The 16,871-nt window shown below is 42.0% G+C and overlaps 3 protein-coding genes across 7 annotated transcripts in view; 2 read left to right on the top strand and 1 right to left on the bottom strand.

Annotated features, from left to right (window-relative positions):
• The window catches only part of nup88 (nucleoporin 88), a 109,946-nt gene that overhangs the window by 75,422 nt on the left and 17,653 nt on the right, over positions 1-16,871 (top strand). The gene's annotated exons all lie outside the window — the stretch shown is intronic.
• ppp1r13l (protein phosphatase 1, regulatory subunit 13 like) lies at positions 1,532-14,327 on the bottom strand. Of its 5 annotated transcripts, none has more exons than XM_085795819.1 (13): positions 14,122-14,327; positions 7,582-7,644; positions 7,349-7,470; positions 6,264-6,825; positions 5,662-5,754; positions 5,448-5,533; positions 4,557-4,926; positions 3,993-4,459; positions 3,639-3,776; positions 2,813-2,946; positions 2,429-2,595; positions 1,742-1,935; positions 1,532-1,618 (listed from the first exon to the last, which is right to left on the bottom strand). In XM_085795819.1, the coding sequence occupies exons 2-13, from the start codon at positions 7,616-7,618 to the stop codon at positions 1,583-1,585; spliced, it is 2,406 nt and encodes an 801-aa protein (XP_085651945.1). In that variant the 5' UTR covers positions 7,619-7,644; positions 14,122-14,327; the 3' UTR covers positions 1,532-1,582. The 5 variants fall into 5 exon arrangements, with proteins under 5 accessions (XP_085651945.1, XP_085651948.1, XP_085651946.1 ...); XM_085795822.1 differs by having other exon boundaries at positions 6,264-6,822; XM_085795820.1 differs by lacking the exon at positions 14,122-14,327 and adding an exon at positions 10,453-10,694.
• On the top strand, positions 14,990-16,831 carry opa3 (outer mitochondrial membrane lipid metabolism regulator OPA3). The gene is made up of 2 exons (XM_085795818.1): positions 14,990-15,195; positions 15,886-16,831. Exons 1-2 carry the CDS (start codon positions 15,054-15,056, stop codon positions 16,212-16,214), a joined length of 471 nt encoding a protein of 156 aa, XP_085651944.1. The 5' UTR covers positions 14,990-15,053; the 3' UTR covers positions 16,215-16,831.

The following is a 16,871-nucleotide window of genomic DNA, read 5'->3' as shown; positions in this document are numbered from 1 at the left end:
TAACCTTCCTCAGGGATTGTGATGAAACACACGTGTTGGTGTTTTCTTAACACCAGTGGGGTCCAGATAGTGTGCAGCTCAAAAGGCTTGACTCAGACTTAATTAAAAAATATTAATCATGTGTGTAGTCTTTTCTTTTAGTAATTACACTTATGCATAATAGTAAAGCTAATTGATTCATTAAGAATCACAGCAGTCGCTTGGGTGCTCTGTGGTCTAATAGATGAAGAGAGGGAGAAAAACTGTGAGAACAAAATATAACTTCAAGGAGTTGTGAACAAAGTGCTGTGAAGATTTAATAACAATGTACAACACAGGAATAAGACTGCACAAAACACTTTTGATAATGCCATTTCACTGTATATTAGTTTTCATTTGCTGCTCGTATTGTAAAATGTAAATTCCTGTGATGGTGCTGAATTTATACTTGACTAAACAGTGTCATCTGCTGGCCAGTAAAGAGCATTTCACAGTCTCATTTTTTTTTTTTGGCCACAAAAGCATTACTGGGGAAAAGAAACCTTTGCAGTGGAACCGAGAAAACATGTAACTCATTTATTGAATGAATTCTTAAACATTTGGTCACCGTGTGCCCCTGTGCGTTGCACTGAACAACATAAAAAAGACGAGACAAATCCATCATCAAATACTCATTCAACCACAGTAAATATAAACACATCCACAAAATGACCAGTTTCATTGTTATAGAAAACACAAATGTTCTCATTCAAATGGGATTAATTCGCACAGGCAGCATAAAAAATATACCATAGGGCCAATAGTGAGTTAAAAGCCAAGTGGAAATAAGCCAAATGTGGGCTGAGTCAATAAACTCTGCAGGCACACTGGTAAGTAAAAGTCACCCTTCAAACATCTTAACAGGCTGGTAAAATTACAGTAGCTGCATCCCATTTACCTATTTTTAGCGACAAAGACACTTCTAACAGAATGAAAGCTTCAAATCGAGCTCCATAACGAGTGTACTCCTGTTCCCATAATAACTGGGTTGGTTTTGCTATTATTGAAGCTGTCCTTTCTAAATTAAGCAATTGTGTGTCATGTCATGTTGTCGACAGCATGCAGCTATATTGACCTTTCTGATGAATGGACCGAACACTGTTTGTGTTCTCATTAGTGACCAGCAATGACTAACTGGAACGACAGAGAAAATGGCCCTTTTCTAACCTTTGGACACACACGCACACACGCACACACGCACACACACACACACACACACACACACACACACACACACGCACACACACACACACACAGCTCAACAGATTAACACGGTACAGCACTGGAGCTTTATGAGACAAAATATCCTACAGCAGAGCCAGCTTGAGTGTCGTCTATAAAGATTTATCTTTGTCAGTAACGCTAAAATGAATACTGAGACATCTCCTTCAACTCTCCTTGAATGACAGATCAAAAACATTTCTCATGCCCTGCAGCATCGCAGCCTTTTCATAATCGCACAGGCACACTCCTTTCAAACAACAGTGTGAAGCTGTGACACACACAGATTATCTGAGACAGTCCTCTGCAACAGTTTGACCAAAGCTGATCATCAGGAGACCACTCAGCAGAGAGATTTTGGCCGAACCTTTGGGAAAAGCTGAAAAAACAAAACAAAAAAACATTCATAATCATTCAATTGTTCTTTATTACGAACAGCATTGTACCAAAAACAAATGAAGTCAGTGAAGGCCACGCTGTTCATGAGGAACTGACATCTTACCCCAAAGTAGTTGTTTGGAACCAACCCCTCCCTGCCGCAGAGCGAGGCCCACCACCAGGGCGACCCCTCAGGTTTCTGCAGGATAGTGACCATGTCTCCCTCTTTGAAGCTCAGCTCATCAGCTGCCTGAGCAGGGTAGCTCCACAGAGCATACAGCACCCCGCTGTTCTCCGCCCCCATGGCCTCCTCCACACCTGTTATCACAAAGAATACAATAGGTGTGTTGTGGCTTCATTTTCTGACAGAAAAACCTTCAACAACCAGAACAAACATGCAAAGTTTTAGTGTGATAGATTCTTTACAAGTGCTATCAAGTGTTAGAATGTAAAAATGTGGATTCAGTACAAATGAATAAACACTATTTTGCCAGGACAGCATGTCCACAACCGTCTCTGTTCCCATTTGTTCTCGCTCTGGATGAGAATCTAAACAAAGTGGGTATATTGTATGTAAATTTATTGTTTTCATTTTAGCATTAGCTGTATTACATGCTATGTTATGTATTAAATGTATTAAATGAGAAATAGGAGACTAAGCTTAAAAACATGATCATAAAGTGTGGCAGATGAGACCAACTGTCACATGTGTCATCTCATGAGTCATCATATTATGGCTGATGTTTACAGAGTCATTGGGTGTGTGTTTGTGTGTGCGTGTGTGATGCATTTGTAGGTGCAGTTGCCTCACCCTTCAGGAAATTCTCGCACTCCTCAAAGCCAACGGCGTAAGGATCACACTTCTGGGAGGCAATTGCGCCATCGCTCTCCGTCATGGCCATGACGGCAGCTCCATTCCTCACCAAAAACTCACACAGAGGACGATCGTTGCAGGAGGCTGCACAGTGCAGTGGAGTCCTGTGGGCCCACAAAACAACTGAAATTAAATACATCATGGACAATGGCTAAAAATATCCAAGATTTATTGTGACCTTCACTGGGCTATGAGAAAAGCTTGAAAGAACCTTTAAAAACGTGTCATGCCACCTTCACTGCTGGTTTACACAAACTTTCCCCAGAGGTCAAAGTCAACAAGAGAGAGTATAAAGATGTAAAACAGTATGTAAATATTTACCAGCCATGGCTATCTGGTGCGCTGACATTGGCTCCAATGCGAACGAGGAAATCCACCACATTGTAATGGCCTCCGCAGATGGCATTGTGAAGGGCGGTGATTCCTTCGTCATTGGGTTGGCTGGGATCGTTCATCTATGGAAAACATATGAGTGAATTCTTTGATTCACTGAAATTAAATATATTTACCTCATCCCTCAAGTATCCTTACACATCAGGTTATGTGGTGCTAAACAAAGATATGTTTCTATTATAATTTGCTCCTGGATGGAAATAGAGGCTGCTGTACTGAGGAACATTCAGGCAAGGAAGAAGCAGAGTTGTGCTGAACAAACATTGGACTGCATGCTCAACATTCCTGCCCTGGGACAATGTGAGATATATATAACATATATTTTACTGCTTCTTACTATAAGTTTAGAACGAGGCTTTTCTGTCTCGCTATAGATATGTATAGTTAGTGCTGAGGATAAGTAAGGTAAACATTGTAACCAAAATGAAAAATGCATAGCCCATTATTGCCTCAATTTAAAGTGTGAAGCATTATTATTTACTATTCACATTATTATTGGTTTTCTTTAAATGGATTGGACCCCAGATATCTGCCTGCTTTATGATATTTGCTTTGCTTACTGAATCAAAGCTTGATGGATTTATGGGTTTGTATTTAAGGTAATTAACTTAAATAAATAATTAGTCCAAGTAGAAGGAGCAGCAATTGTGGTGGTGCAGTAGTTGAAGTAGTGGCAGATACACGGTACATGTACATTACTACTACTGCACACACACACACACACACACACACACACACACACACACACACACACCTCCTGCACTGCTTTCTGCACTGTCTCCAGTTCTCCGACCAGTGCTCCATCGAGCAGCAGGACCAGTGGACTGAGCCGGGCTCGATTCCCAGTACCTCTGCGCTCCCGATTGGACCGCCGCAGAATAGAATGGTAGCTCTGAAGGGACAAAAAGGATGCTCAGTTCTAGTTCATGTCAAACACTTGACTGCAGAGACTTGAGAACTGTTACCAGATACTGTACATTAGTGACATAAACATTCATGTATTAATTCAATTAACTACTGCAAATAATCCAAAGTTATAGGATCTTTTTTTTTTACACTGTATTTCTGCTTATGATAATGACATCATCATTTGCTGTGAGTGTCTTACTCTGAAGTCGTGGGGAATCAGTGACGATGTCTGGGGCAGAGGGGCCGGTGGTGTAGCAGCGTCCTCTCCATCAGAGGAGCTGCTGGTCTCACTGCCTTGTTCGCCCTTATGGCCTCGAGCCTTCCTCTGGAAAAGCTTGTTGATGAGACTTTTGTACTGGTTCGGCTGATAGTGCGAAGCTCTCTTCAGGGGCTGCGACTGATCCACGGAGCCCCGTCTCTTCAGGGCCCGAGGGATTTCAGCTCGGATACGTAGCAGCTCCTCCAGGCTAGGGATCTCCTGGACCTGGGCCTCGGCGGCCACGACCGGCTGCAGCCTGGTGGGGCTCAGGGGTCGGGGCGCACGCGGCATGCCCTGCTCCATACCGCCCACTGGCACCGGCATGCTGGGGCTCTCAGGGATCACAGGGATGTGATGAACCATGTCCAGCCGCTCTAACTCTGCATCTATATCTCCAGCGTTCAGAGCTGTGAAGATCGATATCACACCGCATTTGCATTACAAAGATAGCTGAACACAGATCCCGTGAGCCTAGAGAGTGTGGAGATAATTAATGTGTTTTACCATCGCTGTATATGGCTGGCTGTCTCAGCTCAGGTGGGTGTTGCTGAGGATGGTGCACAGGTGGGTGAAAGAATTCCCTCAGGACTGGTAGAGGTTGGTAAGGCCCCATATCCCCTTCTCCTCCCAGGACTCTGGGGTGGTGTGTCGCCATTGCTCCCCACTGAGGGTTTTGGAGGCGCATGATGACAGAGAGTGGGATGGGTCTGCGCTGACGGGACTGAGTAGAAGTGGGGGGAATTGAAATGCGGGAGATGATGGGCTGAGGATAGTAAGGGGAGTGGGCTGGAGATGATAACTCTGGAGGTACTGTTATGCGTGCGTTACGGGGAAGAGAACCTGGAGAATATGGGAGAGTTTGAGAGCGAGGATCCTGGAAAGTAAAAAATAAAGAGAAATAAATTCTTGCAAATGCCTATCCAATTAATCGGATCCATGTGAGAGGTCTCTGGTGGTTTCAAATCACACAGTTAATTCTGCAGCTATGCACATGTCAGCTGCTAGCAGCAACAGGCTGTGATTAATCTGGTCAGCACCAAATGGTAGAACAGAGTGAAACAATAAGGAACACTTGACTTGTGTCTGCTGGAAGTGGAGGGAGGCAGCTATTTCCTGACAAAACACAATGATCTTCTGTCCCACAGAGGTTAATATACCCTTAAAAGAGACACTATAATTTCAGCTTGATTTGAAGTTCAAGCACAAGAGGTGGGTGTTCACTAAACATGACAATTCTTATCTCCATCTACAGTTTGTTCACCCTGATTTAACCTGTGAACAACAATATCAGATGAAATGTTCGGCTGCTCGCCCTGGACACACATTTGTGGCTTCTCAAGAGCGAGGTGGAATGGCCAAAGATACTTGCATATCTCTTTCAACAACAACACCCACCTTTTTGGGGCTTGATACTGGAGGAGGTCCATCAAGGTTGGATTCTCTCCAGCTGCTATTTGGCACAGTTTGTCTCCACTCTGTCTCTGCAACAGGAAATGCAGAGTGAAGGCAGAGAACCAGTGCTCTTAAGGTCAGAACATAAATACTTGAACCAGTTCCATGACTTGGCACCCAAAACAAAACAACAGAAAAGTAACAGAAATCTGCCTACTGTCATAGGTGTGGTGAGGTTTTCTCTCATAGGACACGTCCAGATCTGTCTCATTCCACCTACTTGGACTTTTTTTCCTTGGCAGACTGTCGTCTGAGAGAGAGAGAAAGAGGGAGAGATACATGAATCAGATAGAGGATGAAAAGAAGAAAGAAGGAGAGACAGAGACTTTCTATTTATAGAAACAATCCCTTAAGAGTACTGAGACATCAAACTCATAAATGTAATATATAAATTATTCTAGGAGGGTTGGCAGAGTGACACAAAGTACTCCTCATTTTTTTCACTGGTAGGTTGAACTGTAGGCTATTTACAAAGTTTTTTTGTTTTAATGTTTGAAAAGTGGCAAAAATTTACTATTTACAATTTATTTATTTATTTTAGTTTGACAAACTGGATCATTAACCTGTACTTCTATGAAGCCCATTGGTACTATTTTATTTGCATATGACAATATCTTTACTGATCATCTCCCTGCGTCTAAACATTCAGGATGACAACAATGCAAATATGGAGAATTTAACTCCATGATTAAATATTATTGTTGGGTTTGATTGGCCCACATCTTACTATATTACTGCTGGATAACTACAGCCACTCACCAGATTGCCTGAAGCCAAAATTCTTTGGGAGCGTGTTGGACATTGGACTGAAAGCCAGTGGAGAGTGGCTTCTGTCCGGCCGAGGCGACCTGCGACCCCTCTGGCTGTTGTCATAAGGACTCAGCAGTTTCATGGGGGAGTGCAGTGAAGGAGAGCGAGGTGGCTGGTCAAAATGTTTGTGGCTGGGAGATGGGCTTCTCTCTTTGTAACTGCTGGTTGAACCTAGTGGGCTCCTGTTGTAACGAGAGGGGGAATTGCGTCTCGGGGTGTGGGGTGAGCCTCTGGGGCTCCTCTGGATGTACGTCGAGTAGCTGTCGGATCCGGTTTGAGAATGTGAAGAGTGGGCTGTCTTGGGGGATAAGATTGGGTTGGTTGTGAAGACAGGGGACAATGGGACGTTTTGATTGCTGTAGATGGTGGAGTCCAGGGGATGGGAGGATGTTGACCCCGGCGAGAAAGGAGCAGAGCTGGAGCTGCCATTACTGCTGCTGCTTGACAGCTGTGAAGTGACAAAGTTGTTGCTGGACTGAGGCATCTCTGTGGTGACTGAATAGCTGATCTGCTGGGAAAATGTTAGAAACTGTTAAAACATGTACAGTAAGTAGTGGCTACAGTATTGGACATTTGAGCATTATATCATTTTAATAAAGATCAAGATTATTATGTTTGTATTAATAAAATTGTACATCCACGGGTTTTTCACAGCAGCCAAAGGCTGGGACAGAGGGGATATGATGTTGATGATCATTAACAAAATATTTGTTTTTGTTAATATGCCAAGGTGTTAATAATTGACTGTGGGTAAAGTAGTGGATCATTTTGGGAAGAACATGGGCAGATGAACCTCAGGAACCCATTTTAGCTTTTTGAGGAAGATGATGAAAGAAACCTTCAAATGGAAAAACCAGATGCTGGTGGCATGAGGGTCGAGCTAGGAGGGGGTGCAGGAGTTAGTCAAGACACTCCCACATGTACATTTCAAGTACTATGAGGAATATGATTCAAAACGTCTGCAAATAAACCATTAAAAGGAGAAACCAGTGCTCATGGTCTGTGTACGTGAGTCTGTCTATATGTGTGCGTACCTGGGGCCCAGAATTAGTATTGTTGTTGTCGGTTGAGGCCTCCTTCAGCATGTCATTAAACTCTCTGGATAACTCATCTGCTGCAGCCAGCGATGCGTTGAGGTCATCGTTTATGCTCTGGACTGAACATAAACCACATGCATACCACGGACAATTAGCAAAGGATATAACACCCATGTGAACAAATTAAACAGTGAGCCAACAGGACAAATCAGAGGTTTGTGGAAACTTACACAGCATGTTGGTGCCATAGCTTGTCTGAGAACTCATGGCTGTGAGAAAGCAGGGTTCTGCTCCTGGAAGACATAACCACCACAGCTTTTAGGAAGGAAAATCCTTGAAGCATTTTTGACTAACAATGTTTTTACAAAAGTGTGTGCATTCAGGGTAGACACTTTACAGGACTCTGGCTCGGCTCCTCCCTAGGGTAAAACGCAACAGCACCAAGATACTCACGAACAAGCTGGGTTCTCCAACTTTGATCTAGGTTTGGTCTTGCTGTGTCAAACCTTATGCCATCCCCTTAGGCACTTGACAGAGAACCAACTATTTGTGAACACACAACTTGAATATTCTTCATGTCAAAACAAGTTAAAGTTATATATCAACTGCAAAGAGACATAGATACTTATAGGGAATTGATTTCTGTGAATATGGTGGCTGTCTGTCCTGCATGCTGACTCAAACACAATCTCTGAGACACCAGGTGTTCCAGCTAACAGCAAACATGACTAGTCTGTCTAAATGTCTGCGTAAATGGATGACATATTACAGATTATACCACTACTCCAGACAATTACGTATCCCAGCACGTCACTTGTCAAGCCTGGGAGCAAAATGATACCCAACCAGTATCATCTATCTCTTTGATCTCTGCTCATCCATATAGGTCTATAGCCTATGTCACAAGAGAGATAATTTATACTTTGTAAGACTTTGTTGTAATAAAAGAATAAGAGAAAAAAGCAATTCAAGGTCCTACATTAATAGTGTAAAAGTATCAAAGCCCCAGTCTAAAGAAAAAATGCACACAGCCTGTATAGAAACCAAGCCTAAAAAATCAGTGATGTCACAATGAAATACCAACTGCTGAAGGCAGCGAGGGAGACCACCCGGACCCACCATCAAAGCTTGCAGGATTTGATTTCTCAGAGTGTTTTAGCTGAAATCTGCGTTGTTTTTACTACATCACTCAAAAGAAAGTCAGCCAGTCAGAAGAGAGGCTCAGGGTCTTAGTTATACAGGACATTTAATAATGTATAGAAACTTTCGTTCATAAATGGGCAATATCTAGATAAAATAAAAATGCAATTAATCTGTGTTTCCCATTAGATAGTAAATATGTGCATTTTTAGGCCAGTAAAATATCCATGTATTGTTATTAAATCAAATGTTTATCACAGTATATTGCACCATTCTCCCACACCTGTCTCCCATTTAGAGAGTTGCTTTAACAAATTATGCCATGAAAGTTTGGTAACAGACAGAAAGTGAGGTCAGTTTTTCTGACTGTGGAAAAACAAGGAACCCTCTGTGCCTGATGATTCAGCAGCTTGGCCTGCTGTGTGACCACTTACCATCACTCTGGGCTATTTTGGTACAGTTCCCACTTCAAAAAACTAACTGGGGCCACACTTTACACTGTATTATGTCATCAATTTGCTTTATTTAGAGTATTACAACAAGTGTGTTGGTTTCTTCTTGCACCTGTTGCTGCTCCTGACATAACCTGTCAAGATGTTATTTGGTAAGAAGAATTACCCTACCTTCTCCATGGAAATCTTCTGTTATTGAATCTACCTTTTTCCCAGAGAAAAAATAAATCTTAGAATATCTCCAAATCTGTCTCAAGTTGTATCTTGCCAGGTTATACCGAAACAGAAAACAAGATCTGGTTCATGTAATACTGATTTGAAGTGTTGAGAGAATTTTCTTACTTTGAACAGATGTTGAGTGTGCCCTCTTTCTTAGACTTTTTGTATACAGCATGTTTTTTTATCATCTCTGCAAGTCTTTCACAGAGAGAGGGTGGTAGTGGTGGTAGTTATCTTAATTTCATTGTCATTAGGCCTGATACAAAAGCTGTTTGTAGTGAAAGATCGTAAGCACCTTTAAAGCTAGACCAACATTAATCAATCTCTGGCACTTCCCTGTCATTCCCCGGAGTCAGACATTAGCCTCAGGAAAGAAGATCGTGTGAAGACATCTAATTGAAACAACATTGAAACAACACGACCATAATGTTGTTCACAATGTGTGTTGCGCTGTACTTGGAGCTGGGACTTGTTGTTCTGGTGACAGGCTCACATTCCTCACCACTCCTCCCAGTGAGGCATTCACCTCACAGTGTCTGGGACTCTTATCGCCGTCGAGAGCAGCTCACACAAAATGAGATTACACTCTCGCTGACTCACAAAGGTCAGGTCGATCACTCACTCACGCAACTCTCTCTCTTCCTGCCCTACAATTCACTCACCCCACCCTGTCCTCCCTCTTCAGTGTGCTGGGTAGCACTCTTTAGTTTTCTCTTCCAGGGCTTTTACTGTGTCGTCAGTGGCTCACTATCACTTCCCTAAAACTAAGTTCATATAATTTCATATTTGGATTTCAACAATCAATTTGTGTTTGTTTAAGAGGTTTATCTTTCTGATTATGCGTTATTCTTCTGTATTAACATGTCTGAACACCCAAGTAAATATGAAGTTAATTACTTAATGAGGATAAAGCCCTTGTGACAGCATGTCATTTAAATGTACTGTTAGAAGTTAATACACATATTTACATAGCTTAAAGGTTTTACCTCATGACTTTAAACATCTCTGTGTATTTTTACCACCATGTTCAGTCCATTCTGGATTGGCTTGTCTCTTTGTAGGTTTTCTTGTTGTCATTTGGTGGTTTTGAATCAATTGGATTTATTCAAAATCTCCTAGGTTCTGTTTTGTATGAAGGTGTCTGGGATTTGCATCTTGACTTCCCTTTTCCTCGCCTCTTATCAACATATTTTGCTATTGTGCAAATAAGGTTAAATAGTTTTCTAGGGTAGACTTCTTCTTAAAGCACTTGAAGAAAAACAAACATGTGAAAATTTAAGGTGGACTCACAGCTTGTGGTTGCTGCAGTGGTGCTGCCCTCTGGACCGGGTTCACTGACCTACTGCTGCACTTGAGCTGCTTTCTCAAAAGAGATGTTTCTTGAAAAACCCCATAACCATTTTCTCTCCAGTTCTTTCCCAGTGCTTACATTACAATGTCAGCTGGTTTCGACCATTTTAACATTCTTCAATTAGCTCTCTGGAGTGGTAAAGTCAAGATGAAAGCCCTGAATGAGTACTTAACTCCTTTACTGTACTTGGCAGCTCAGAAACTATGCTCACAGACACTCAGAAAAGCATATGATACTGTGGAAAGCAGAGGGGAGGCTCAAAGATTAAAGACAATAATCATTAGTTCTGAAGAATGCCAGGGTGTGTCTGACCAAGATGCCGTCCCTCCTCTTTTCCCTTTCCTTCTAAGTACTTGACCAACGATCCATGATTACACATCAAACTGATTTTCTAGTTTCTGCTCAACTCCTGATTTCCATCCAGGCGTTTGTAAACTTCCTCCCTCTCCTGTTACACAATTTCATATCCTTCCTGCAGACCTGTCTGGCTTTGTCTTAGTTCACTCTTGGTGGGGAACATGGCTGAATCCGAACAACAAAAGAACTCCTGTGATATGACTTGAAGCTTCCCTTTGTGATTTACTTTTCTTTTTTCTTTGTCAAGGAGTACTAAACTCTAATCCTGGCTGTGTCTTGTACCACTCAAAAAATAAACTAAATTACCACTTAAGTACCACTGGTGGATAAACCTGCTGCCGATCCCCACAGTTGTGATTTCACAGGGCTGTGGTGATACACTCTCTTGAGCTCTTAGGGAAAACATAAACCCTGCTATTCAAATCTTATTTTCACAAGCTTTCTCAGCTATTCTTGCACAGAACTTGATTCTACATGAATATTATCGATATGCAGTCCCATGACAATATTTTCATGGCAGTAGTCCAACGTCAAAGATAAAAACCACTGTAAAGTTTGCCCTGGGTCAACACTATCTATATAATGGGAGTCCTTTGATTTGAGCTGTTGATATTTGGGGATTCTGGCTAAAGATTGAAGCCAAAGCTAATTGTGCGAATGCAAATTGCAGGTGGCCACTATTGTGTAATTACTGCATCCAAATCAGGAACCTCTGTCATAGCATTCTAGGCAGGAGATCAGCTTGTGCGTTTGTGGTTTTCATCTTCAGTAATTTGCCACAGGGGAAGTTCCCCAAAAAGGTTTATCCGTGGCACCTCACCCCAGGTTTTATACTTTATGAAACTATACTCAGAACTGAATCACATAAAGCTAAAGTGATTTTTTTCTCCTGCTATACACCTTTGAGTTTTCTTTAATAATGCGTCCATGCTGACATATGAACTTCCATAAATAACTCAAGGATTAATCATATCTTCTACTCCCAGATTTCATCAACTGAAAGCTTCTCGGATACAAAACTCCACCCAAAGTAGCCTTTTTTTTTTTTTTTACAATGCTGACACCCACATCTCTGACCTACTTAGTCACTGAAATGCTTAACCTGTCTCCCTGAAAAAATACACAAACAAGAGTGCGGCACATTTAACACATCAATGCAACTGTTATTGCCAAAGATAGAGACACACATAATGAAGCCCTATTTATATTATCGTCATAGAGCATGCCTAGACAAGGACCACAACAGATGGACCAAAAAATACTTCTGAGACGAATTCCCGACCGTGGTGCAACCTGCCTTCGCTCCTCTTTTGCTTCATGATGCTGCAGACTCTACTTTGGCAAAGTGGCTTCTGGCACTTTGCTTGCTATCCTCTTCACATCTATGTTCTGCACAGTGTAAGGGGACATTTTGGTTTTAATCTGTTTAATTGTCTTAGAAACAGGGATGACTGTTGAATCAATAAGTGTCAGCTGCTAATCTGAATTGTAGTTGATGTTGACAATCAATTTGGAATGTCTTTTGGAATGACAATGGTATTTATATGTAGCTTACTTTGAACTGTTTGTTTATCTGTAGCCTAACTATTTTGTATTTAAGGCTCAGTCATTCTGACAGTGGGTGTTCAGACTCTTCAGACCATTGTGGTTGAGAGAGGCTGCACCCTATTTGGCAGAATAGTAAGACTGTCTTTATTTTGATGATCGTTACTGGTTGTTCCCTTTGGTTAGACGACAGATTGTAATAAATTCTCAAAACCTCTGTAGGCCTCTGCTGTTTCTTATTCCTCCTCGCCAGGGCAAAGTTTTTTGCCTCCACACAGAGCATGTGACTTAGGAATCTCTCAGTGCTACACAACATGACAGACATTTCTGGCAGGTTATATTGCCAATGTAATGCTAACTATGTGGCATGTTCATGTCGAGGAGTGAAGAAGAGGACAAAGCATGGCCATTACCAAGAGATGACAAACACTGTCTGACAACTTGCATGTGTGTACATGCAAGTTGTAAATTTGGTGTTCTGATTTGAACTGGTGTTCAAACCATTTCTCAGGTAACAGGGTACAGCCAGTGCACACAATGCAGTCCAGCTGGTTTGAATAGAGACCAAAGGCAGCACATCACACAGAGTGGACAAATGCCAACTAAATCCTCCTCTGACAGGAAGGTTTAGTTTGTTCACAATTACAGTTGTGTAACAATCAGTCTGGCTATTGACTTTGACAAATGAATTACCACTGTTCAACTGGCACCAACATTTATATCATTAGATATGCTGCACAAATATCATCATTCACAATCACATTATTACTATCATGTCATCATCATAACCTCTGCAGCTCTTCTTTTGCATTTATACATCATAGCACATCAATAAGTGTAGGCCTATGTGTGGATATATATGTGTTCATGTTTTTTAGAAACCTGCCTTGGGACTGCGGCTGGAATTTAGCAGTTGTGCTAAGTCCGGCACATTTACACTAATGCTTAATGCGTCAGTGTTGATGAATGTGCACTGTCCCAATTCAATAAATAAATGAAATGAAATGGAATGAAATATATTTTAAACTCCTTCAATTGTGCTAATTGTGATTGTGCTAGTCCACGTGCCTCTGCAAGCAGCCCCTCCAGGACATATATGGGCAGGTAATACAGCAAGAATGGACATGAAGGGAATTCTGAATGTAGCCTATCATTGATGTTTTTTGTTGTAACAGGTCAGAGCAGGGTATGCATCCATATGATCCAACATAAACGATCATAAAGGTGGTGGATACCATCATTTAGGCTATTGATAGAATCATTAGAGACCCCTTAAAATAGATTGAAAGGCCTGATGTGTTGTCAACAGCTGTATTATGACTTGTAGGCTATAGGTAGGCTATAGTCAGTCTGTCAGTGTCCAGCAGCTGGATGTTGTAGTGCCACTATGTGACCGTGCTGAGAGAGAGCCATGCCAGGCAGGGATGGCAGCCCAACATCTGATTTTCATTAGTTTAAGAAGCTCCTCCTCGCGCGCAAGACCCCTCACAATGACCGAGGAGCCCGTGGAAACGACTGGCCTCAGGGAAAATATGCGTTTTCCCAACAAGGGGCGCTACGAATAGACCCAAAAAACTTTACAAACGACGCACAAGTCGTAGCCTACGACAGAAACATATTACACAACATAGGCTACTTAATCGAGAGTCTACTACATTTTAATCCCACACCGAGGTGCGTGGCGAATAAAAAAAAAAGTTTCTCACCTCAACAATAAGAGTCCTTTGTTCTTTTGTCCGGGACTTAAAAGAAAAGCTGAGCCCTGCTCAGAGTTTCTGGTCTTCCTGAAGTCTGCTCTCCTACACTGTGTTTGCCTCTTGTGGCGGTGGCTCCAGACATTTAGTCATAGCTGCGCAGCCGACTGAACTGACTGGAGTTATTTAGACTCAGAGTCCAGCCCCTCTGATGTCTCCCTGTGAGCTACTGTAACCCGAGCCAGGTGTTTCTGCCACAGCTGGCCCAGGTATTAGCTACAAGCCCCAGATTTTGACCTCACATTTTCAATTGTCGTTTTCTTTGAATGCTACACAGGAAGCCTTGAACAAACTTTCATTATATGCTCGTGCAGTGCATTACAACGAGATAAAAAAAAAGGGGACAAATAGGTGAATGGTTGTCACCTTCTGTAGGATATGCCAGGTAATACGTAGGGTACATTTACAGTAAAAACAAACAAACAAAACATAATTCGAGTAGGTTAGCCTATTTTCTTACGGGCCTACAAATAGGCATATGAATATCTGTGAAGCACTTTGTGTTACAGTCTTTATGAAATGTGCTAGGCCTAGCCTATATGAATAAAGTTTAAAGTTTAAGTTTATGTAGGCTAAAGGAAGCAATACACAAGTGAGTGATTATTTTCAGCTACAATAATTAAGATAATATCCATCATATCCATATCATGTCATGTTACATAACTGTTCAGTCTTACGTTGCGGATGCGGATTGTGAAATCTAGCCAGATCGACTGGTTTCAGTCGGTTTCCAGGTGAACCCATGGATGTACATGGGTGAACCATAGGGGGTGAACCAGGGCGGGATTGTTAGTCATCTAACGTCAATCATGTCACGCAGACAAAAACGTCACTGCGTACGCTATACGTACTCCACCCCACGCTGGTGGAGCGTTTCCGCCAAGATGGTTGTCGGTGCCTTCCCCATCGCCAAGCTCCTCTACCTAGGAGTGAGGCAAATGAGCAAGCCTGTGGCGAACCGGATAAAAGCGGGAGCTCGGAGAAGCGAGTTCTTCAAAAACTATATCTGTCTGCCCCCGGCACAGAGTGAGTACGAGCCAACGGCTACAATGACCGCTAGATTTCAGTGTCAGACAACCGGACGGTAGGTGAGGCGGGGAAGGCTACAACAACCACCAATGAGATTGCGTCAGTCAAGACCGCTCAGCCAATCATTTTCACGGGTTAACGTGCTCGACCAATAGCAGCCAGGGACGCTCGAAGAGGGCGGGTCTCGTCTGTCATTGAACGGGTTACACTATGAAGCCGTTGCTTTCCTTTTGACAGGACTATTGTGTGTTTTTCTTTTCTTTTCTGGAGTCCCTGTTGTTCATATTACAATATCAGGTCTTAGTATTTGAGTGCTCTGTTATTTAGAAATTCAGAAGTCGTTCAACACAATATCACGCCAAAGTGATGTCAAATATTGTGCTGTTGTGCCAGAAAACTTTTCTCATAAGTAGGCTATTAATTCGAATTAATATTTTTCATCTTCAAAATCTTTTGACCTTAGTAAAACATAATGAAAAACATCAATTTATTTAAGTTGTTCAGTTTTAAAAAAAGATTGTTCATTGAGAACCAAATAATTTTGTTGTAGGTTGCAATTGGCCATCAACCTTTTTCCTGCTCTAAACTATTGTTATTCCATTAGCCCTTAAAAATCAGCTATCGGTCAAATTGTAAATTGAAAAGCCTGATTTTCATGTGCTTGTGTGTTGTATGTTGTCCTCACAGTCTACCACTGGGTTGAGATGAAAACGAAGATGAGGGTCATGGGCTTTCGGGGTGCCACCATTAAGCCACTGAACGAAGATGCAGCCGCAGAGCTGGGCGCAGAGTTACTGGGAGAGGCGATCATCTTTCTCATCGGTGGTGGATGTATGGTGCTGGAGTACAGCAGGCAGGCCTCCAACGCACGCCGCAAAGAGGAGGAGTTGAATGAGACCATGACAAGCCTACATACCCAAATCGCTGAACTAACACTTACTACAGAGACTCTAGATGCTCGGCTTAAAGAGGTCAACAGGCTTCTGCTATCCTTTCCTACTCCCACTCAAAAGTGATGAAATAAGTTCTTTGCTATGTGGCATGGCGCTGTTTGTTGATCTGAGTGAAGGAATAAGAGTGGACCAACATAGTGCCGCCATGTACACCCAGATGACCCTCCTTCACACACCCTGAACCCATTTGGGTGGAAGAGGTGGACAAGAGCATATCAGTGCACTGTGAATTTGGGTGCTATCATTAGCTCATGTTTTGAGCAACTAGCTGTAAAGGGGGATTGCTATGATATTCATAGTACATTTCTGTGGTTCATCTTGCATGTTCATTACAAGATTTGACTATATATATATAAATAAACATGGGGTTAGACTTGAAAGTAAATATATTTGATAACAGCTACAACATCTTTTTATTTTAGCAGTCCTCATGGACTTGATCACCATTGAAACTGATTTTCATGCTACATTGGCTTCAGTGGTGAGTGACTATAAGTTATATAATGCCACTCAAAAAAGAAACAAAACGCCTGGCTACATAATGTCTGATAATATAACACATTTTCATAGACATGCCATATTGTGTTAACATTGCAAGTCCCTCTTCTGGTTCATGTATATTGGATGTGATGACAATGGTAAAAGGAAGATGTTCAATAAAATTGTACGCTGTCTGTTAATTAATGGAGTTTGTGTTAAATTGCACACAATCAGATCATT

The sequence above is a fragment of the Trachurus japonicus genome, chromosome 13 (assembly GCF_045865225.1).
Source record: "Trachurus japonicus isolate A0001 chromosome 13, Traja_1.0".
Taxonomy (NCBI): domain Eukaryota; kingdom Metazoa; phylum Chordata; class Actinopteri; order Carangiformes; family Carangidae; genus Trachurus; species Trachurus japonicus.
This window is presented reverse-complemented; position numbering and strand designations above follow the sequence as displayed.

Bases quoted from the DNA above. Each gene is read 5' to 3' on its own strand.
- opa3 (XM_085795818.1), top strand. From the start codon at position 15,054: ATGGTTGTCGGTGCCTTCCCCATCGCCAAGCTCCTCTACCTAGGAGTG. The intron at 15,196-15,885 runs GTGAGTACGAGC...TTGTCCTCACAG, and splicing joins CTGTCTGCCCCCGGCACAGA to TCTACCACTGGGTTGAGATG.
- ppp1r13l (XM_085795819.1), bottom strand. From the start codon at position 7,618: ATGAGTTCTCAGACAAGCTATGGCACCAACATGCTGT. The intron at 5,755-6,263 runs GTGAGTGGCTGT...TCTCTCTCTCAG, and splicing joins TTTTGGCTTCAGGCAATCTG to ACGACAGTCTGCCAAGGAAA. The intron at 1,936-2,428 runs GTGAGGCAACTG...TTGTGATAACAG, and splicing joins GTGCGAGAATTTCCTGAAGG to GTGTGGAGGAGGCCATGGGG.